We start from the raw sequence: 23,115 nt of genomic DNA on the forward strand, positions 1-23,115 counted from the left end.
TCCTGTCTGTACCATTGGCCCCTGGCCCTGACCCTGCTGCATTGCTCACCAGAATTCTTGGTATTTTGTTTAAAGTTTTCATAAAAAGAGGAAATGGTATATTCGAGTGTAAGATGACACACTGAATGTCAGCATCTAATTGTGACATAAGGGGAGCTCTCCCTGGCCATGATGAAGTAAATATTTTACATAGTTGTGCATCGATGCTAATTTGAGACTTAAGCTGGCTGTAAAATGCATCCTTGGGAGGCTGGAACGGAGGGAGGGGCCTGGTTATCAGCTAGGCCTGCAGCCCAGCTGTAAGGGAGTCTAAACCCATCACAGTCAGGTAAAATCTTCCTTTATGTCTGGGCAGCAGTAGAGAAAAGATTGGCAGGAAGGCTTATTGCTGGGCCAGCCCAAGTAGCCCCAGTTGCAAAAATTTGTTGCAAGGAGAGAAGGAGCAGGGAAGGCTTTCAGGAGGGATTCTGTGGCAGAGCAGGCAGCTTGTTCTGATCACAGGAAGAACTCCAGGCCCACCTGGGAAAGAATTTGAGGAGTGAGTGGACGCCACCTAAGATTTCCAGGCAAGGTGCCACTGGAGAGTAATTTTCTGTGGCCGTTACTACAGGGAAAGGCACAGGAATGGTGTGAGGCCAGGCCTGAAGGGACGAATCCTGCCTTCCTTCCTGAGTAGCGGAGACCAGCCACAGGCAACGCCCAGAAGACCTGTGAGACTGAGCCCCAGGAAGCAGAAAGAAGCTCTGCCAGATGTGATCCCTATTCCCTTATCCCCATGTAAGGAAAAAAGCACATCTACCATTCTGCTTGATCCAAGGGCAAGGAGGAGCTGCAGGTGAGAATTCTCAGATGCAGTCCGTGTGTGCAAGAACTCTTGCATGTGGCCCCCAGCTTTGTGTTCATATGCAGGGGTCCTTGCAGGGGGCAACAGCAGGGTCCCCAACATCACACCTGCACCAGGCCCCATAAGCCCTCTGGGTGGCCCTGCAAAGCTGACCATGGGGGAGGGGGGCACCAAAGGCACTCTTCGCCTTTGGTGCTATTTATCCTAGCCCTGACTGTGCTTTCTCTACTAGTTGCCTCTTCTCCCTCCTGTCTCCCCTCTCAAAACAGCCTTCTCTTCCATAGAGCTCCAACTTCCTTCTCATGATGGTGCCAGATATGTATGTAGGGTGGCCTTTTGAACAGTGAAATTTAAGGCCAACCAAGCTATGTGAAATATATGATTGCATTTCACATATCTGTGTTTAAAAACATTAAATAGAATCTGTAGGTCAGGATTGGAATTGTGTGCCTGTGTGTGTGTTTAAAAAATTATTTGTGCTATGGTCCTGATGGAAACTGCCATTCTGAAAAATCTGATATTTCACCCAAGAGGGCAGCTCTAATCAGCAGTAATAGCAGCTTGCCTCCCAGGACATGTGACTGTGTGTGGGTTTGGTGACTATTTTTGGTGGGACTGCAGTGCAGGGGGATAGGGTTAAACCTCGCTCCTCAATCCTGATTGTTGAATCCTCCACGCTACCTCCTGACAGCTATTTAAATAAACTATGATCACCATTTCATGATTCATCATGTTAGGCCCTTGGTCCCTAGCTTGGATTAAGAAAATGTTTGATCCCACTACAATGGAATACTGGAGGTGTAAAGTGTGTTCAGCAGACTTTATCCATGGATGGTGGGGTTGTTACAGAAAAATACAATTTTGGAAAGCAGTAAAGCATGTTATTCAGAAGATTTGGGGAAACAGATATACTCTTTCTGTTACAGTGGCTCTGTTAACAGATTGGCATTCCATGGAAAAAAGGAAGTTAATGGGCCAAGCAATCCCATGCTTCTGGCCAGCCACTTGCACTGCTGCAAAGCCAGCTTAATGTAGTTCAGCACAGAAATTGAAGAGAGAGAAAAATGCCACTACAAAAAACACAGAATGGAGCAATGACAGCAACTTCCCCAAGCATCTATGGCAGCATTGCCAACTTCCATCCATCACAGGCTGGCATGGAAATTTGTTTCTGAAACGCACTTGGCCTGAATAAATTCTGGCACTTCTGAGAACTGTTCCTCTCCTACTCATTGGTTAAATCCTTACTTAGTCAATCCAGGTTTCTTTGAGTGTCCCTTCGTTCTAGGCCTACTCTCATTTAGGTGGTTCACACATGTGCATATGCACACACACACACATGCACATACACACAGGGGATGCTTCCCCCCGCCCCCCCATGCTTACATTATTTTAGCACAAAAAGAGCCCACCTTAAAGAGAGGATGGACAGCAGGCAGTTGTCGGAACATGGCCACTCCAAACACTTCTGAAATTAAGTGAGTGCGAAGGAGATGTGTAACAGTCTGATGTATGTGGAAATCAGAAGACCGTACCCAGATTTTGGCCAATAACCAGTCATATTTGGCATCTGATGGAAGGAAAACAGGATTGTCTGGTTCAGGAGCTTGGTTTATCTGAAAAGAGGAACAGAAGAGTTACAGAATCATAGAATAGTAGGGTTGGAAGGGGCCTACAAGACCATCACGCCCAACCCCCTGCTCAATGCAGGAATCCAAGTCAGAGCATCCCTGACAGATGGCTGTCCAGCCTCGTCTTGAATGCCTCCAGTGTGGGAGAGCCCACCACCTCCCTAGGTAATTGGTTCCATTGTCATATTGCTCCAACACAATTCCTTCAATAATGACATAACTATTATTTAGCTGTGCTAACTACTAAACCTGAAATTTGATTATTTCCTCAAAAACTGTATCATGGTTTTGTGCTAGTTTTATGCCATCCACTAGTTTTGTGCTGCCATCCACTAGTATGTCTTGGACAGGCTTGCAGAGACTAATTTCTAAGTAGACTAAGTAAGAGATTTCCCCCCTCCTTTCCCCCTTTTAAATAACTGTTTTATTTTATTTTTATAGGTATTCAGGGTAAAACAGAACATAACAATATTTCATTTCATATATTTCTATACCGCCCCATAGTCAAAGCCCTCGCATACCACCCAAGCTCTCTGGGCAGTTCACAAAAAGTAGGCATAGGTTTTGAGTGAATGAGAATGTTGGTTTTGGGGTATTCAGTAGGCCCCCAAACTGGGTATGTGGGTGGCAGTACAAAACTCAGGGTTGGTGGCATAAAACACTGGCATTCAAATATGGAAATGTTGGGTTTTGGGGTAATAACTAGGAACTATGTCCATACATGCTAGTGGGTGGCAGCACAAAACGAGCGCAAAATATATTGATATACATTTTGAGGAGATACCAAACTTTAGGGTTTATAGTAAACAGAGATGTATTATTTTAGTGGGCAAGACGCAGGTTACCTGGATTGCAATAGGGACAATCTTCTTCTCTAAATTCTTATACAATAAACAGATGGGAGCAGCTAAATACTGTTTTGTTCCAGGGTCTGTCTTATTGACTTCAACACCATCCAGAAGTTCATAATCCACTATGTAAATATTTCCTTGCTGCAGGAAAGGAAAAGAAAACATACACAGCCTGTTTAGTTTGGTTTATTTATTTTCCCTGTAGGTAATGCTGATTTAGCTTGTATTTTTCCTTTAATATTTGTGTGTGTGTTTTGTTTTTTAATATTCTTTGCTTTGAGGACTTATTTGAGTTAACAAGTATATTAGATTTGATTCAGAATTAGTCATGCTTCGTGCAGACCCACTGAGATCAATGGGACAATTTAGTAATGACTAACTTAAGTCTCAATGATTTCAATGGCTCTACTCCAAACATGATTTTAAGTCTGGATCAAACCCATTATAAATACTCAAATAAATAAATGAACAGGGAGAGTAACAGGAACAACTTAATTGCCAGCCAAACTATTATATATTACTTTTACGTCCTATACATCCTTCAAGGAGCTCTGGGCTGCATACACAGGGTCACCCACATTTTATCTTAGAAGGTAGATTAGGTTTAGAGACAGGGACTATTTCAAGGTCATCCAGTAAACTTCATGGCTGGATTAGTATTTCAATTCAGGTTTCCTCAGTCCAAGTCCAGCACTCTATCTACTACATTTGTGTTATTTGCTTGAGTGATGAAAGTTGAAACTAAACCACGCTTTGAAGTACAAGCAGGGGATATTGACTTCTTCACAGAAAATTAGGCAAATCAAGAGACAAATAATTAGGCAAATTATGCAAACAGATTTGTAGAAATTCTCTTAAATCATGTGCTTTATTGGATTATTTGAATGCTTTTCAGAATTTGGAATTTTATTTAATTTGTTTCTGTCAGAGATTGGGAAGTAAAACTGGAATATCAGTTTGCCACCTTTAGATTCAAATAGACAAAATATGATGTGCTGCAGTTTTAGGTGAAAGGCCTCATTCAAGTATGTTGACAGGACAGAATGTTTTATGATAATCAACATATTTACAGTGTGTGTTTTGTAAGAGTTCCATCTCTGTGTTTCCTTTTCTTTAACATACATGATTAAAAACTAGAGGCCTAAGGCCACAAATTTGCCATGCCTATGATCTGTAGTCCAGATAGAGGATGAGAAATGAGGTGAGGTCTGGACTAGGCCATGATTTCTACTCCTCTTGCCAGACTCCTTCAGCAGTATTCTCAGAGGGCAGAAGTATTGCCACAGATGGAGGGAAGGATGCCTGGTGACACCACGCAGATGGTGATTTCCCAGAGCAATGCAGGGCCTGTGTGGCCAAGAGTTTGCCTGGCCTTCCTTTCTCCAGAACAGATTTGGCAAGTCAGGGTACTAACAGATTCGAATTTCATTTCACATGTCACGGCTTCTTGGGTCTCACTTCCTCTTTTCCAAGTCCAGACCTTGAGGCAGCTCTTGTAATAACTGCATAGAAGCAGGAATTAAATGAGGTGTGGCCAGTGTCACAAGGAGGACAGTAACAGCAGAATCCTCAACTGTTGAAAAGTTTCCATTTTATGCATCTTTTAAAATGTACAGGTGCCCTCTAAGATTTGGACCTGGCCCTCTTTACTTTCTGGTCAGTGATTTCCCAGCTTCCAAAGCTCTTGTTACCTGTAGGGTTGTCTTCTTAAGAACAGCCAGATCTGGATTATCAATCTGGACCTCAAAGGTGGCCTCTTAAGTGCCTCTTAAAGGAAGGCAGCTTATCCCCAGGCAGTTGTTGGACCCCATTTAAGAAAGCCTCAGAGCGAAAGCCTCTCCATCCCCCATCAATCCTGATCAAGATCGCCATTTCCCTGCTGCTATTATCAATGTGGAAACAGCAACCTTGGCTGCATTGGGATTGCAGCAGGGCATATCTCCCTACTCCAGTGATCCTGATCAAGATCACTGTTTCCCCACTGATAATGCCTCCTATCCTCTTCCTGCCAACATTATATGGTTCTGCTGACCTCATGTACTGTGTGAGGTTCTTTTCTCCCTCCTTCCCTCTGGCCCTGTCAATACTTGCCTCAGTTCCCTGTCTGTTTCTCAGACCTCTGCTCCTCCTGTTCCCAATCTATAATTTTCATGCCAGTGTGAAATTTTAGGCCCAGCCTATTTGGCCTCTCACATCCCTCAGAGCAGACTGCCTGAGAACATTCCACACTGCCTTTTTTTAATTTCACCAGCACTTAGAATGTTTGTAACCATCACATCAGCTGAGTCAATAGCAGCCTGAGTCCTGTCATCACTGCCACGACTGGCAATGCTCCCGACAAGCCATTAGGATATTACAAGATATATGTTGGGTGTAGAAAGGAGTGAAATAGGTTTTGTTGCATATCTTGGCTGATGGCAGGCTGGGTGAGTATTTTTTAAAAGAAGAAAAGAGTACGTTTCAGAAAAAGAAAGCGAGAACTGGCCATATATTACTTGAATCACAATTAACGTACTTTGTCCAGAAGGTGGCTGAAGGCTTAAATTTCATTATGTCTTTGAGAAACTATGATTTATTTAATTTATTTAAAATATTTTATACCACCTTTCAAAGCAAAGGCTCCTCAAGGCAGTTTCCATAGTAAAATTGTAAAACAATAAAATATAAATACAATTAACTAAAACAGCACGTAAAACATTTAAAATAAAATATAAATGGGCATCCATTTATTTAAAAGCAGACTGGAATATCCAGGTCTTTAAGGTCCATTTACAAAAAATCGGGGAAGGAGTCATGCACCCATCTTTAAACATGCACAGGAGTGCACTACATCCCACTGTGCTCAATGGGGTTTAGTCCCAGTTAAGTGTGAATAAGGCTGCAACCTTAGAATAAGGCATACCCCATCTTGATCTGATGAATATACAGTGGAGGTGAGGAATAGATTTAAGGGATTAGACCTGTTAGACAGAGTGCCTGAGGAACTATGGACGGAGGTCCGTAACATTGTTCAGGAGGCAGCAACAAAATCCATCCCAAAGAAAAAGAAATGCAAGAAAGCCAAGTGGCTGTCTGATGAGGCTTTACAAGTAGCTGAGGAAAGAAGGGAAGCGAAAAGCAAGGGAGAAAGGGGAAGATATATCCAACTGAATGCAGAGTTCCAGAGAATAGCAAGGAGAGACAAGAAGGCCTTCTTAAATGAACAATGCAAAGAAATCGAGGAAAACAACAGAATGGGAAAGACTAGAGATCTCTTCAAGAAAATTGGAGATCTCAAGGGAACGTTTTGTGCAAAGATGGGCATGATAAAGGACAATGAAGGCAGGGACCTAACAGAAGCAGATGAGATTAAGAAGAGGTGGAAAGAATACACAGAAGAACTATACAGGAAAGATCTTAATGTCCCTGATAGCCATGATAGTGTGGTCACTGAACTTGAGCTGGACATCCTCGAGAGTGAAGTCAAGTGGACCTTAGGAAGCATTACTAACAACAAAGCTAGCGGAGATTACAGTATTCCAGCTGAGCTATTTAAAATCCTAAAAGGTGATGTTGTTAAAGTGCTGCATTCAATATGCCAACAAATTTGGAACACTCAACAATGGCCGCAAGACTGGAAAAGGTCAGTTTACATTCCAATTCCAAAGAAGGGCAATGCCAAAGAGTGTTCAAACTACTACACAATTGCGCTCATTTCACATGCCAGCAAGGTGATGCTCAAAATCCTACAAGCTAGGCTTCAACAGTATGCGAACCGAGAACTACCGGAAGTACAAGCGGGGTTTCGAAGAGGCAGAGGAACTAGAGATCAAATCGCCAACATTCGCTGGATCATGGAGAAAGCAAGAGAATTCCAGAAAAACGTCTATTTCTGCTTCATTGACTACGCTAAAGCCTTTGATTGTGTGGATCACAACAAACTGTGGCAAATTCTTAAAGTGATGGGCGTACCAGACCACCTTACCTGTCTCCTGAGAAACCTGTACAAGGGTCAAGAAGCAACAGTAAGAACCAGACATGGAACAACTGAGTGGTTCAAAACTGGGAAAGGAGTACGACAAGGCTGCATATTGTCACCCTGCTTATTTAACTTATATGCAGAGTACATCATGAGAAACGCCGGGTTGGATGAATCACAGGTCGGAATTAAGATTGCTGGGAGAATTATCAACAACCTCAGATACACAGATGATACCACCCTAATGGCAGAAAGCGAAGAGGATCTCAAGAGCCTCTTGTTGAGGGTGAAAGAGGAGAGTGCAAAAGCTGGTTTGAAACTCAACATTAAAAAAACAAAGATCATGGCCTCTGGTCCCATCACTTCCTGGCATACAGAAGGGGAAGAAATGGAAGCAGTGACAGATTTTACTTTCTTGGGCTCCAAGATCACCGCAGACGGTGACTGTAGCCATGAAATTAAAAGACGCTTGCTCCTTGGGAGGAAAGCTATGGCCAACCTAGACAGCATAGTAAGAAGCAGAGACATCACCTTGCCGACAAAGGCCCGTCTAATCAAAGCTATGGTTTTCCCAGTAGTAATGTATGGCTGTGAGAGCTGGACTATAAGGAAGGCTGAGCGCCAAAGAATTGATGCTTTCGAACTGTGGTGCTGGAGAAGACTCTTACGATTCCCTGGACTGCAAGGAGGTCAAATCAGTCCATCCTACAGGAAATCAAACCTGAGTGCTCATTGGAAGGACAGATACTGAAGCTGAAGCTGAAATATTTTGGCCACCTAATGCAAAGAGAAAACTCTCTGGAAAAGACCCTGATGCTGGGAAAGACTGAAGGCAAAAGGAGAAGGGGACGGCAGAGGATGAGATGGCTAGACAGCATCACCGATGCAATGAATATGAACTTGAGCACGCTCCGGGAGAGAGCGCAGGGCAGGAAGGCCTGGCGTGCTATTGTCCATGGGGTCACGAAGAGTCGGACACGACTGAACAACAACATCTTGATCTGAACGCTAGTTATTGTACAGTAGAAACTGTCGGATTCAATATCAACTCAGTGTTCAAACTGCATGTTCTCTTCCAGGCAAGGAAAGCACTTCTCTTTCAAATAATTTAATCAGCTTCCCCAAATTCCTGAAATGCTTTTCAACTGAAGAGTACAATATTGCTGAAATAAGTGCCCATTCTACGTTGGTACCTTTATTTCCTCTTCCAGAGTCAGATTCCTCTCCAAACTGCATTCTACCATTTCTGTGGTCACTGGAAACTTCTTTGGTAATTCTGTGCACTTTTGGATCAATACAGGATTGCACCCATTCAGGAACTGGTATCCAAACATAAAATCTTCTTGCCAATGCTTCATTACATACTCTGAAGGAAAATATAAAAATAAAGCTAAGGGTTGCTTTTAGTAGCAGTTTAAGCACAAAATATTAGCAATTTTATATCAAATTACAAGTAAAAAAGAAGAAATTAAAAAGGTGGGGGCAACAAAGCTTGAAAACGATGCTCAAAGTAAAATAATTTCACTTTCTGTAATGTGCCCAATGGGCACGCCTTCTTCCAGGGCACTAAAAGAGAGAGAATGACCAAGGTTATACTGAAATTACTGGATATTAAAATAGTCAAACAAAAACACATACAAACCTCAAATATATATTCAACCTCAAATATAAAATCTACAATCTATGATGTAAATACGCATCATAATAAAGGCAATTCTAAATAGGTATCTATCATCTGGTCTCTGAAAAGTAGAACACTGGGGTTTTTTTAATAGTAAGGCCTTAATAAAAACTACACATAATTGTTGATTAGAGTATGTCATATAAAGATCAGATTGTCTGCAGTGTACTGTAAACTCCATTACAGAGAAAGAAAAGGTGTGATGTGGAGGAGCGGCACAGAACTATACATTCTTGGCCTTGACAAGCAAACTCAGGAGTACACAAGAGGGAACCAGTGGTTTGGACAGCCAGTATGGTGAGTGTCAAACTAGGTTAGAGGGCCAGGCTAGGACTGGGGAGACCAAAGTTCAAATCCCTGCTCAGCTATGAAGCTCACTGGGTGACCTTGGGCCAGTCACTATTCTTTAGCCTAACCTGTCTCACAGGGTTGCTGTGAGAACAATGAAAAAAGTGGGGTGGGTGGGAACATGTATGCCACCTTGAGCTCCTTGGAGGGAAGGTGGGATATAAATGAAATAAATATAATAATAAAATTTGGTGAAAGAGAACTTTGCATGAACACCCTAGCCTCAGAACACATATAAGAGGAGTAGATTGATAACATGTGTCTGCTCAGAATCATTGTAAGCAGTACAGTTAAGCCAGGATTTTTTTTACCAAATCACACACTTAAAGGCATCAAACTCGTTGACTAAACACGGCATGATGTGGATCCACCCTCACATATACTCCTGCTTTAAAAACAATGTTCTCTGAGGAAGGGTGGGGGGGGAGTCAGTATTCTTGGGAACATCCCCTCCCATGAGCTAGGAGGCTAGGCCAGTTACTGATCTGCTCCTTCCCGGAAGATTCCTCCTCCAGCTTGCCCAGACCTACCCCGCCTAACAGGCAGGCAGCAGGACATCAGTGGGGCTCCTTACGGGCCTCTGCTGATTTGCAGGCAAGCCATCTCCTGCATTAAAAAAGCCTTTCTTTTTCTTTTAGGTTCCTCTTCCCCCACTTACAACACATCACGTTAGGGACATGATTTTCACAGGGTTGCAGAGGGGTGTCTACTAACTGAGAAGGTAAATTAGGGGGGTGGGAGCCTTAATACCGTGCTGCACAATCCTTAATACTGGCTGTGAGTTGCAGCAATCAAATAGTTGCAGCTCACCAACCACAAGGAGGGGCCCTTGTGCTTGGTGAGCTGCAAGCTCACTGAGCGTCAAGATAAAAAGAAGTGAAGCACTTGTGCAAGTTAAGAATGTGATTCAGATGGGCATGTAGGCCACGTGGAATATTGCCTGCCTGGTACAACAGTTGCAGATATCATGCATATTCTAGGTGGCCTGGTAGATAGTGCTGGAGTCAGTGGTCATGGTGCATGTTGGTACCAATGATGTGGGGAAATATAGTCATGAGGGCCTGTAAGCCAAATTTAGGTTGCTAAGTAGGAGGTTGAAAGCCAGAACCTCCAAGGTAGCTTTCTCTGAAATGCCACCTGTTCAACACGCAGGGCGAGCTAGACAGTTGCAAAGCTGAGGAGACTCAGTGTGTGGATGAGACATGGTGTAGGGAGGAGGGGTTTAGATTTGCCTGGCACTGGGGAATGCTTTGGGACAAGCCAGACATGTACAAAAGGGACAGGTTTAACCAGAGCGGAACCAGACTGCTGGCATTTAACATAAAAAACATAGCACAGCAGCTTTTAAACTGAACACTGGGGGAAAGCTGCCAGGAGCTGGGAAGCATCCAGCTCCAGTTGAATCATCCCTAGGAGATAACGGTGATAATTTTCCAGTTGCTAAATGGGAATGGGGAGGGAATAGGCAATGAGCATACCATAAAACATGACAGCCTGTCAAAGAAAGTGAAGGGCCATCAGGTAAAATGCACATGCCAGAGACTTCTGGAGAGGGACAGCATAGATAGGTTTTTCTATGCTAATGCTAGAAGCCTCCAAGCCAAATGGTGGGGAATTGGGAGTGTTTGGTTGAAAGATACAGATATAGTGGACATAACAGAAACCTGGTGGCATGGAGAAACCCAATGGGATATAGTCATTTCCGGATACCAACTCTATACGAAGGACAGGGAAGGGCATACTAGGGGTGTGGGGGGTTGCTCTGTACGTCAACGAGGGCATCGTCTCGAACAAAGTGGAAATCTTAAATGGGCAGAGTTTTTCACAGAAAAGCTGTGGGTGACAATACCAGGCCCCAAATGAAATTTAGTGCTGGGGACGTACTATCATCCTCCTAACCAAAACCATTAGTGTGACCTTGAGATGGAGAATGAAAACAGGGAGACATCCAACTGAACTGTTGTAGTAATGGATGACTTCAATTATCTTCACATTGGCTGAATAAATGCATGTTCCAGTCACGACAAAGAGGTCAAATTTCTTGATAGGCTAAATAGCTGCCCTAGAACCGCAGGTCATGGAACCAACCAGAAGGGAGGCGTCCTTTCACTTAATCATAAGCACTGCTGCCCAGGGACCAGTGACTGGTGTGAGCATTGTTGAACTGATTAGAAACGGTGACCACACTGCTATCAAATTCGTGTCTACTGGATACTGCAACGTCTCTTTAATAAGGGATTGTCTAATTTGGCTAATTGCTGGTGGTGCAATGCAGCTCATGCTTCTTTTAAATGTATGCTTTGGCAGCATCCAGTAGTTGATTCCTTTGGGGAGGAGTTATTATATGGATACATTTTGCACTGGAACAGTCTTTAATACTCACTGATGTACACGTTCTTTAAATTATTTACCTGCTTCATAGAAATTAATGAATAGTCAGCATAAATTGATTCTCCACGCCCTTTTGACAGCTAAAGTCTGTCAAAAGACTGGCCTTTAAAGCCTTAAATGGTTTGGAACCAAATTACTTGAAGGATCACTTTCACCCATATCAGCCTACCTGCCTGCCCTTTAATAACAGCAACAGAGGCCCTTCTCACTTGCTCACCTTTGAAGGCAATTAGGTGGGCAAGTACACAAGAGGGGGTCTTTTCCACAGGGGCCCCAGCCCTCTGGAATGGGTTGCCATCAAGCATCTGGCCTGCCCTAACATTGCAGGCCTTTAGGAAGTCTCTGAACACTTTGTTGTTTACTCTGACCTCCCCCTGATTATGTGATTATTTATGTGTGTGTGTTTATTATTGGTTTTTAGATAGTTATTTTTATGAAATTGAATCAGTCTATTTTATTGCTGTAAGCCGCCTTGGGAAGGCTCTGACCTGAAAAGTGGCCTAGAAATATTTTAAACAGATAGTCTGTATTAAGCACATGTGGTGAACAGATTGCACTGTGATGTCTTCCTGCTCTACAATATTTTTTTATTATTATGTTGCTTTGCTGATTTTATGTTACGATGCTGCTACTTTTCAGTCAATGACATGAGGTAAAGAACAATGACAACATGCCAGTATCAACATCAAGTTGCATTAAAAAGGAAGTTTCACAGGAAAAAAAAACAGGATGTTAGCATTTTTTGTTCCTAGTAACTTTCATAGAAATATTGTCCTATCTATACTTGATTTGCAGAACTTCTACCCTATTTCACTGAGTGGACATACTTTCTTCACATACTTGTACTTTCTTCCAATGTGCCTCTGGACTACGACCTTCTACACTGTTATGTCCCAGTAAAGTCAGTGGGTTCCAGGTAAATCCATTAAAGATTCGCATGCCACAAAGTTTAAAAGAACACACTTTTTCATCTTAAAATAGTTTACACGCTACTACCACCAGCAATATTTAGAACGAATAAAAAGAACATAATAAACCAACATGGCAGCACAGATCACACAGTTCCTCTTATAATTACAACTTGATCATCAGTTCATCTCTTTTGCCTGAGCATTTTCCTTCCTACACCAAACTTGGCATAGGCCATAACGTGTTAAAGGTCATATGACTCACATGATAGTAAACCTAGTGCCTGCAGTTTATCTAATTATAAATGGAACACACATTCCCACAAATGAATATTCCAGCTGATGGTTAATTTCCGTTTCTCCAGGATTTCCAGAGGAGGTAGGCCAGAAAAATCTGACAGTCCTGTTTTATCAACTTTGTGTACATCAGAGTTAGGACTGATTTGATTGTACCAGTGCTTTGAAACTCTGGAATGCAATCAACAACTGCAATTAAACTCACCTGAAATGGTATTGCTTATTCTGACAAAGATCTTCTCAAAATCTGCAAAGTCACTCCAAGAGGACTGGAACATATGCATGAAGCGGTTAACACAGAGATTTTCCATTCTAAAAAAACAAAAACAAAACACTGCATGGTTATTGGCTACAATCTGTCTCTCTTCCACCCCTTCCCCAACAAAGTTCACTTTTCCCATCTCCTCTTTGCTCTGGCTTGAAATTCTAGAAATGAAGGATATAGGTTAAATGGAAGGGAATTTAATGTATGGAAGTTACATTGGCAGAAATGGACACAGGTTAAATTGAGGTTTCAAATGTATGGAGCTTGAGCCCCTCTTCAAAATTTGTTCTGTCTTCTGGATCACCTTCAACCCAGCACCAACGACCTGTTACACAGCCAAACATACAAAGATCATACAAAGATACAGTCCTCTGCATATAGTCTGCTGCTAAGTGAAAAGATCTGTGTATGGGGACCCTGTTCCAACAGCGTTAGAAGGGAGACTAGAACAAGACATCTTTGCCCCCTCCTTCTAAAGCTACATATACACAGAAATACCATTAGGACAAAGCAGCAGCTCTTCCCATATCAGGTTGGAATGCTGAAGCAAGAGGGAAGAGCACCTGCATAGATCCAAAGTAAATCCATGAGGATCCTCTACTAAAAATCCACCTGTGTCTTGGCTGGTGAGGGAAGGGAGGCTCCACCTGCTTCAGGACCCTTCCTATCCCTCCTTGGAACTTTGTGTTCCCTTTCCAGCTGTTTCATGTCTGCACGAGAACCTGCCCCACACTTTCCACCGCGTTGCATGCTAATGCATGTTACAATGCCCACAAAACTTCTTGGTCTTTTTAAAGAAGCAAAGTTGTTTTAGAAGGGGAGAGTTTAGATGAGAGAACCCACCAGGTCCCCATGTGAAGATCTTCTGTTCCAAGTGGTGAGGGTAGCAAACATTTGAAACCCAGGAGGAGGAAAAGCCACTGGTGGTGATGTACAGGAAGGAAACAGCAGGTGAAGAAAAGGCTAAGCACCCCCTCCGAGCTTTTGGCTGAACACTTCGTCCTCCTGAAGCAACATTCCTCTTTTTAAAAAGTTGTTCAGGTACTGTTACATGCATTGGCATTTAATCACCATGGCGTTTAAAGGGCTCACATAACATCTACCCTCAAGGAGCTGCACTGGTTTCTTGTTTGTGCCCAGGCTCAGTTCAAAGTGCTGCCCTAAATGGCTTCGGTCTAGGATCTCTGAGGGAATCTCCCTCCTCATAGCCGGCCATCATGCCAATTGTTTCCCTTCTCGGGAGGCAGAGTTGTAGGCAGCAAGAGCTTGGGCCTTCTCCATATCTATGCCAACCTCTAGTGATCTCTCTCCTGGATTTAGGTGTATTCAGGAAAGCTTTTGAAAAGAACTGAGGACTATTGAGTTGCTCATGCTTTCTTGATGAAGTTACAGCTGAATGTTTACTGGTTCTGAATGTTTTTATGCGATTTTATTGCGTTGAACTGTACTTCTATTACTATTTTGTTAGTCTTGTTGAAAGCCCTGCCCTGGGGCTAATTAATTGGATACAAATGTAATTAATATATTGTGGGGGAAATTGGCACTTTCAAACTATTTTATCTATTCAATTAGTAAAATACTTAATTAGTACAAAGCAGTTAACTCTGAGAGCAGTGCAGCAATGAAGCAACAGACAAAACGCAGTGCAATGGTTAAGAGTGCTAGTCTTGGACACAGAAACCAAGGTGCAAATCCCTGTTCAGCTAGAATCAGAGAATAGTAGGGTTGGAAGGGCCCATAAGACCATTGAGTCCAACTCCCTGCTGAATGCAAGAATCCAAGTCAGGGCATCCCTGACAGATGGCTGTCCAGCCTCATCTTGAATGCCTGCAGTGTGGGACAGCCCACCACCTCCCTAGGTAATTGGTTCCATTGTCGTATTGCTCTAACAGTCAGGAAGTTTTTCCTGATGTTCAGCCGGAATCTGGCTTCCTGTCACTTGAGCCCATTATTCCGTGTCCTGCACCCTGGGATGACTGAGAAGAGATCCTGGCCTTCCTCTCTGTGACAACCTTTCAAGTACTTGAAGAGCACTATCCTATCTCCCCTCAGTCTTCTCTTCTCAAGGCTAAACATGCCCAGTTCTTTCATTCTCTCTTCATAAGGCTTTGTTTCCAGTCCCCTCATCATCTTTGCTGCCCTCCTCTGAACCCTCTCCAGCTTGTCTGCATCCTTCTTAAAGTGCGGTGCCCAGGACTGGACACAGTACTCCAGATGAGGCCTAACCAGTGCTGAGTAAAGAAAGAATACTTCCCAGGATTCGGAAGCTATGCTTCTATTAATGCAGCACAAAAGAGCATTGGCCTTTTTTATAGCCACATCACATTGTTGGCTCATCTTCAGCTTGTGATCGACAACCATTCCAAGATCCTTCTCACTTGTAGTATTGTTGAGCCAAGTATCCCCCATCTTGTAACTGTGCATTTGGTTTCTTTTTCCTAGGTGCAGAACTTGGCAATGATCCCTATTAAATTTCATTCTGCTGTTTTCTGCCCAGCGCTCCAGTCTATCAAGATCACTTTGAATTTTGTTTCTGTCTTCAAAGGTATTAGCAATCCCGCCCAATTTTGTGTCATCTGCAAGTCTGAGAAGCGTTCCCTCCACCTCCTCCTCCAAGTCATTAATAAAAATGTTGAAGAGCACTGGGCCAAGGACTCAGCCCTGCGGTACCCCGCTCCTTACCTCTCCCCAGTTTGAGAAGATCCCATTGACTCTTTGAGTCCGATTCTGTAGCCAACTGTGGATCCACCTGATGGTTGTTTCATCTAGCCCGCTTTGAGCTAGTTTGCTCATCAGGATATCATGGGGCACTTTGTTGAAAGCTTGGCTGAAGTTGAGGTATATGATGTCCACAGCATTCCCACAGTCCACAAGGGAGTTGACCTGATCAAAAAACGAGATCAGATTCGTCTGGCACGATTTGTTCTTGGCAAATCATTTTGGCTTCGAGTCATCACTGCACTGTTTTCAAGGTGCTTAAAGATGGATTGCTTTATCATCTGCTCCAGAATTTTCCTAGGGACTGATGTCAGACCGACTGGTCTGTAGTTCCCAGGTTCCTGCTTTTTACCCTTTCTGAAGAGAGGGACAACGTTAGCCCTCCTCCAGTCATCTGGCACTTCCCCCGTCCTCCATGATTTCTCAAAGAGAATAGACAGTGGTTCTGAGAGCTCTTCTGCCAGTTCCTTTATTACTCTAGGATGCAGTTCATCTGGCCCTGAAGATTTGAACCATATGCCTATCACTCTCATGTTGCAATCCTGCCCCTTCAGCCTGTACTTCACCTTTGCCAGGGGTGTCATAGTTGCTCTTTCGGGAGAAGACTGAGTCAAAGTAGGAATTGAGCACTTTGTCATCTGTTATCATTTTGCCATCCTTATTTAATAGCTGAACCACCATTTCTTTCCTCTGTCTTTTACTGTGCCCATATCTGAAGAAAGCCTTGTTGTTGCTTTTAGCATCCCTTGCTAACTTCAGCTTGTTCTCAGCTTTAGCCTTCCCGACGCCATCCCTGCAATTCTGTGCTACCTGCCTGCACTCTTCTGTTGTTGCTTGACCTACCTTCCACTTCCTATGTGTCCTTTTTTGTTTTCAGGTAATCTCTAAGCTTTTTGTGAAGCCACATTGGCTTCTTCTGTTGTCTTCCACCTTTTTTTCTTGTTGGAATGGTTTGTGATTGTGCCTTGAGAATTTCCTTTTTTAAAAACTCCCCTCCATCTTGGACTCCTGTTCTCCATCTTGGACTGTTAGAGTCGCTTGCCATGGGACCTTACTGATCATTGTTCTGAGTGTAATAAAATCAGCTTCCCTAAAATCCAGGGTACGCGTTTGGCTACACTTGGCTTTCGCTTCCTTTAGAACCAAGAACTCAAGTATAAGATGGTCGCTTTCCCCCAGAGTTCCTGTAACTGCTACTTTATCCACTAAGTCATCTTTGTTGGTTAGAATCAAGTCAAGGATAGCCGATCCTCTAGTTCCTTCCTCTACTTTCTGTACCAGGAAGTTATCCACAAGACAAGTCAGGAATTTCTTGGAGGGGCCATGTTTTGCAAAATTTGTCTCCCAACAGATATTTTTCTTCCAGTAGTGTGATCAACTTGCACTTGTTGCACATGTAGGCCATGTTGTTCCCAGGCAAGAAAACAAACACTGCACACACCTTGCAGGTCACCACCACTGAAGAGTCTTGTCCTTCCATAGTCTCTTTTCCCTTTTTGTGTCTAGCTTTCTGATTGTTCTAGAGTAGCCTGTGCTTGGTCCTCTACTCACTGGAGGTTAAAAACAGAGTCCCACTGGTGTGGAAGTGTGTGTTACAAGAAAAATAAATTTTAAAAATGCTATGATCAGCCATATCTGATTGGCTGCATAGCATCATAGGTATCATCTGATTAACTTGGATCATGCATGTGACAAGACCGGGGTGGGGGGGAGAACAGCAGCTAGGGAAAGCAAATGAATTTCTGAAACAATGACATGTAAATGAAATACTGAAATTTCTACTCCACCAAAATAGATATTTTCAACTAAAACTGTGAAACTGGAGAATATTCGGTACAGCCCTAGTTTTAAGGATAAAATTGTGCTCTGATCTCCATTGGAGGAAGGACAGGATACAAATGTAACAAATAAATAAATAATAATACTACATATGGAGTTTGTAAAGCATTCTTCCTTGGAGGCTTTCAAGAAAGGTTTGGTCAGGCCTCGAAATATATCATCTTCTGCTTCAGAGCAAGAGCAGAGTGGAGGGCACTGGATGACCAGAGCGTCTTTCCAATTCTGGACAGCAGGGGCAAACAGAACGCCTGCCTTAATCCTCTTTAAATCACTTGTAATACTCCAAATGCTTTCCATGAGCAACAATCAGCAGCAAAGGAGGCTGCCTGCCTACCTGCTCGCCTGCTGAGGAAAGATCAGGAGTGAGATGGACATAAGCAAGCATATGCAAGCAGACTTAATGTAGACAGTTGCCTCTCATGGCACCACTCAGATGGTGTGTATACTGAAGTCTATGATTAAGTGCTCTTCTATACTGCACACCTCTCTTGGTATACTTTCATGTTAGCTTCATCTCATAAAAACATTAACATGTCCAATTTGAAAGAGTCTATCACTGCTTTTTTTAATCCAGGGCAATACTATTCTTGCAATCTATATAACTGTTTAAATTTTATTGTAGCAGCCATATCGGGGGTCAGACTAAGTAGCCTCATGCAGTCTCATGCTTCATGTTCTTGCTGAGCTCTTGCTCTCTGAAATATATGTTTGTAAGCTGACGAGACACAGGAATTTCTTATCTTGTCAACAAAGGCTAAGGTCATAGTGATATGTATATCATGTTCTCTGCTGTTCTCTGCTTATCATCGCTACCCTGTAACCCATTTCTTGTATTATAAACAATGGTGCTAGGAGAAGAAATGTTGAGGACTGCAACCCCACACGGGAGGGAGAGGAGGAGCCGTTTCCTATGTGTCACAACATCTATAAAAACAATGTGCTGATGTAAATCGGGGCTTTTGGCTCTTTGGAAGTGATTCCAGCCATAAAGCCCGCGCGTTAAATAAAGAAAAACTCTTTTTCCTTCACTCCGTGGTCTCTCTGACTCCGAGTTCTGCAACATAAATGGTGCCATGACTCGGAAAATCACCCCACCGCCTCCCCGAAGAAGATTAATGGCTGCCTGAAAAATGCAAGTATAAGGCGATGCCCATCACCCCCCAGCGTCCTGAGTTTCGGCACTTTGCTTTCGTGTACCAAGTTGAAGGGAAAGAGAAGAAAAGAGGGGTGTGTGTGTGTGATATTGTAAATCCCTGGCTAGCTTGTCTAGTGATAGATAGCCCCGAGAGCCCCCCCCCCCTTTTCACAGTGCTGTGAGGCTTTTCATAAACTTGAACTCTCATTGCTGTAGACTGTGTGTCTGTGTTGTAGTCAGCTCAGTGCACAACAGGCTAAGTTTGATCTATGACTTTTAGATTTCCTTCTGCTAGAACTCATGCAGCATAGAGTTGCCGATGCAAAAATGGTGACCTAGAACTCTTTGCGTGTGTGAGTATGCCCATCCCTTGATTTTGATGAGCCCTGAGCATGCAGCCAGAGGAGCAGTATGATTGCTAAATCTGCTCCATCATGCCTTACCATGCAAGAAGTGTTTTCCATTAATTGTGTTAAATTGCAAAAAAAAAAAGTTTGTTGTGCATATTTTATGATTTCTTAGATATCATAAAATATATGTGATATTTGCAGATTAGTGTTAGTTGCAACTCCAAATGATACTGAGTGTGGTTCCCAATGGATGACAAGAGAAAAGACAAAGACAAGTAGAGAAAGATAGAGACAAGTAGAAAAGACAGAGAAATAGAGAAAGTGGCAGACAGATAGAGAAAGGAAAAAAAAAAGAAGAAAGAGAAGGCAAGAGGCAAAGAAAAAAAAAGATTTGTAAAGAAGAAGCATGGCCATAGTTGCCCCAGGGTGAATTAAAAGCAGCTGATTGTGCCTGGAGCTTATTACCTGGGGTAAAGTAGCCACAATAATGTAATAGTTCTTTAAGATGAGAAAATGTAACTAGAAGGAAAAGAAGAGCCTATCCCAAACGTGTGTCATTGGGACTAGTGTAGGGCAGAAAGGTTTAAGTAAGTGAGTTTAACTTGCAAAAAAGACAAATAAAGAGACAAGGCTGGTGCATGGAGCGGAAAGTTTTATGTAAAAAGTTTGAAACATGATCTGCAATACAGGCAGATCAGCAAGAAAAAGAAAGCAAAAGAGAGAGAGATTTCTCTTCCCATACTAATGAGTAAAAGTGTTATCAAGCACTTTGCCTGGGAAGCGAAGTTTGTTTACAGGAAGCTGTGCCTGAGAACCAAACACTTCTAGCCTATGCTGAAAATGCTTGCTAGTGTTGTGCTGCCTCATGGGTAACATGTATGGTATAAAACCCATTTAGCCCAATAGCTCGTGGTTCAGAGAAGCTGTCTGATCCAACCATTAGGTACGCCTGTGTGCTGTAAGTTACCCAATAAAGTCTCCTTGTAAGTAACCCCCCCGCTGGAATCCCAAAACACAAGCGGGGCTAGAGCGCCTCACCCAGTATCAAACCCTGCTGTTAGAAGCCATGAAGGCAGGTATGAAGAAGTCAGTTAATATGACCAAGATGTCTAAAGTGCTGCAAGGTGCCGCCGAGGCCCCAGGGCGTACTTGGAGCGTCTTTTAGATGCCTATCGCCAGTATACCCCCCTCGACCCAGAGGCCCAAGAAGACGTGGACGAAAAAATAGAAGAAGTCCCAGCAGAGGCAGAGGATTCTTAAGAAAGAAACCAGTGTGCCCAGTGTGGATAAGATAGACATTGGTGGCATGAATGCCCAAATAAAATAAATCAAATACACAAAGGAGAAAACCAAAGGAGCCAGAACGGGCGAGAGAGAAGACAGCTTGAAAGGGGCCATGACACTTACTTCATGATTGACACTGGAGCGGCATCAAGAGCAAGCAAACGTTAGCCTTAAACAAGAAGTCCAAACACTGGGCAAAGTTCTTCAAGCCCAGCGTCGCTTTGTCTTAGAAAATAAGCCCCCAATTCCCATTACAGAAGTTCATCCTTTCCAACCAAGAGATAAAGTATGGGTCAAAAAGTGGAAAAATGACCCTTTGACTCCCAGATGGAGAGGGCCAAAAACTGTTATACTTTCCACCCCCACAGCTGTGAAAGTAGCTGGAGTTAAACCCTGGATACATTGGACACGAGTCAAGAGAGCGAGGGGGGGGGGAGTGGACTGTGACCAGAAATCCTGAAAATCCTTTAAAAATTATTCTGAAAAAGCAGTAAGAAGACTCAGGCTAGACCTTACTGTGGGCACACGGGGAGACTGCCCATCCTGCGTACGGTCAGACCTGCAACTGGAGAGAATTGAAGAAGGGGACTAGACCCTACTGCAGCTAGCCAGGTGAACAGCTGCCATAAGCTATGCCGTGCAGGGCCACCCAAGACGGACAGGTCATGGCAGAGAGTTCTGACAAAATGTGGTCCACTGGAGAAGGAAATGGCAACCCACTCCAGTATTCTTGCCAAGAAAACCCCATGGAACGTATCACAAGGCTAAAAGAGATGACGCTGGAAGATGAGCCCCTCAGGTCGGAAGGTGTCCAATATGCTACTGGGGAAGAGCAGAGGGTATTTCCAAGTAGCGCCAGAAAGAGTGAAGCGGCTGGGCCAAAGCCGAAAGGACACTCAGCTGTGGATGTGTCTGGTGGTGAAAAGAAAATCCGATGCTGTAAAGAACAATATTGTTTAGGAACCTGGAATGTCAGATCAATGAATCAAGGTAAGCTGGAGGTGGTCAAACATGAGATGGCAAGATTGAACATCGACATCTTGGGAATCAGCGAACTCAAATGGACAGGCATGGGCGAATTTAATTCAGGTGACCATCATATCTACTATTGTGGGCAAGAATCCCTTAGAAGAAATGGAGTAGCACTCATAGTCAACAAAAGGGTGGGAAAAGCAGTACTGGGGTACAATCTTAAAAATGATAGAATGATCTCAGTACGAATCCAAGGCAAACCATTCAACATCACAGTAATTCAAGTCTATGCCCCAACCACTGAGGCCAAAGAAGCTGAGGTTGATCAGTTCTATGAAGACCTACAACACCTTCTAGAACTAACACCAAAAAAAGATGTCCTCTTCATCATAGGGGATTGGAATGCTAAAGTAGGAAGTCAAGAAATCACCGGGATAACAGGCAGGCATGGCCTTGGTGTACAAAATGAAGCAGGACAAAAGCTAATAGAGTTTTGCCAAGAGAACATGCTGATCATAGCAAACACTCTTTTCCAACAGCACAAGAGGCGACTCTACACATGGACGTCACCAGATGGTCAATATCGAAATCAGATTGATTATGTCCTTTGCAGCCAAAGATGGAGAAGCTCCATACAGTCAGTAAAAACAAGACCTGGAGCTGACTGTGGCTCAGATCATGAGCTGCTTCTTGCAAAATTTCGGCTTAAATTGAAGAACGTCGGGAAAACCACTAAACCGTTCAGGTATGACCTAAATCATATCCCTGATGAATATACAGTGGAGGTGAGGAATAGATTTCAGGGATTAGACCTGATAGACAGAGTGCCTGAGGAACTATGGACGGAGGTCCGTAACATTGTTCAGGAGGCAGCAACTCAATCCATCCCAAAGAAAAAGAAATGCAAGAAAGCAAAGTGGCTGTCTGATGAGGCTTTACAAGTAGCTCACGAAAGAAGGGAAGCGAAAAGTAAGGGAGAAAGGGGAAGATATAGCCAACTGAATGCAGAGTTCCAGAGAATAGCAAGGAGAGACAAGAAGGCCTTCTTAAATGAACAATGCAAAGAAATCGAGGAAAACAACAGAATGGGAAAGACTAGAGATCTCTTCAAGAAAATTGGAGATCTCAAGGGAACGTTTTGTGCAAAGACGGGCATGATAAAGGACAAAGAAGGCAGGGACCTAACAGAAGCAGATGAGATTAAGAAGAGGTGGCAAGAATACACAGAAGAACTATACAGGAAAGATCTGAATGTCCCTGATAACCATGATAGTGCGGTCACTGAACTTGAGCCAGACATCCTCGAGAGTGAAGTCAAGTGGGCCTTAGGAAGCATTAGTAACAACAAAGCTAGTGGAGATGACAGTATTCCAGCCGAGCTATTTAAAATCCTAAAAGATGATGCTGTTAAAGTGCTGCATTCAATATGCCAACAAATCTGGAACACTCAACAGTGGCCACAAGACTGGAAAAGGTCAGTTTACATTCCAATTCCAAAGAAGGGCAACGCCAAAGAGTGTTCAAACTACCGCACAATTGCGCTCATTTCACATGCCAGCAAGGTGATGCTCAAAATCCTACAAGCTAGGCTTCAGCAGTATGTGAACCGAGAACTACCGGAAGTACAAGCTGGGTTTAGAAGA

At 43.2% G+C, this 23,115-nt stretch overlaps 1 protein-coding gene across 3 annotated transcripts in view; it reads right to left on the reverse strand.

The window, feature by feature from the left end:
- ALOX5 (arachidonate 5-lipoxygenase) overlaps nt 1-23,115 on the reverse strand; it is a 108,490-nt gene that overhangs the window by 32,525 nt on the left and 52,850 nt on the right. For all 3 annotated transcript variants that reach the window (XM_084854842.1, XM_084854841.1, XM_084854840.1), the window contains 4 exons: nt 13,115-13,221; nt 8,478-8,650; nt 3,321-3,467; nt 2,257-2,460 (listed from right to left, as the gene is read on the reverse strand). In XM_084854842.1, coding sequence (XP_084710968.1) covers nt 2,257-2,460; nt 3,321-3,467; nt 8,478-8,650; nt 13,115-13,221 — 631 coding nt within the window. The remainder of the gene's footprint in view (nt 1-2,256; nt 2,461-3,320; nt 3,468-8,477; nt 8,651-13,114; nt 13,222-23,115) is intronic.

Source organism: Heloderma suspectum, chromosome 4, assembly GCF_057233095.1.
Source record: "Heloderma suspectum isolate Gila_16-S chromosome 4, 16-S_ref, whole genome shotgun sequence".
Taxonomy (NCBI): Eukaryota; Metazoa; Chordata; class Lepidosauria; order Squamata; family Helodermatidae; genus Heloderma; species Heloderma suspectum.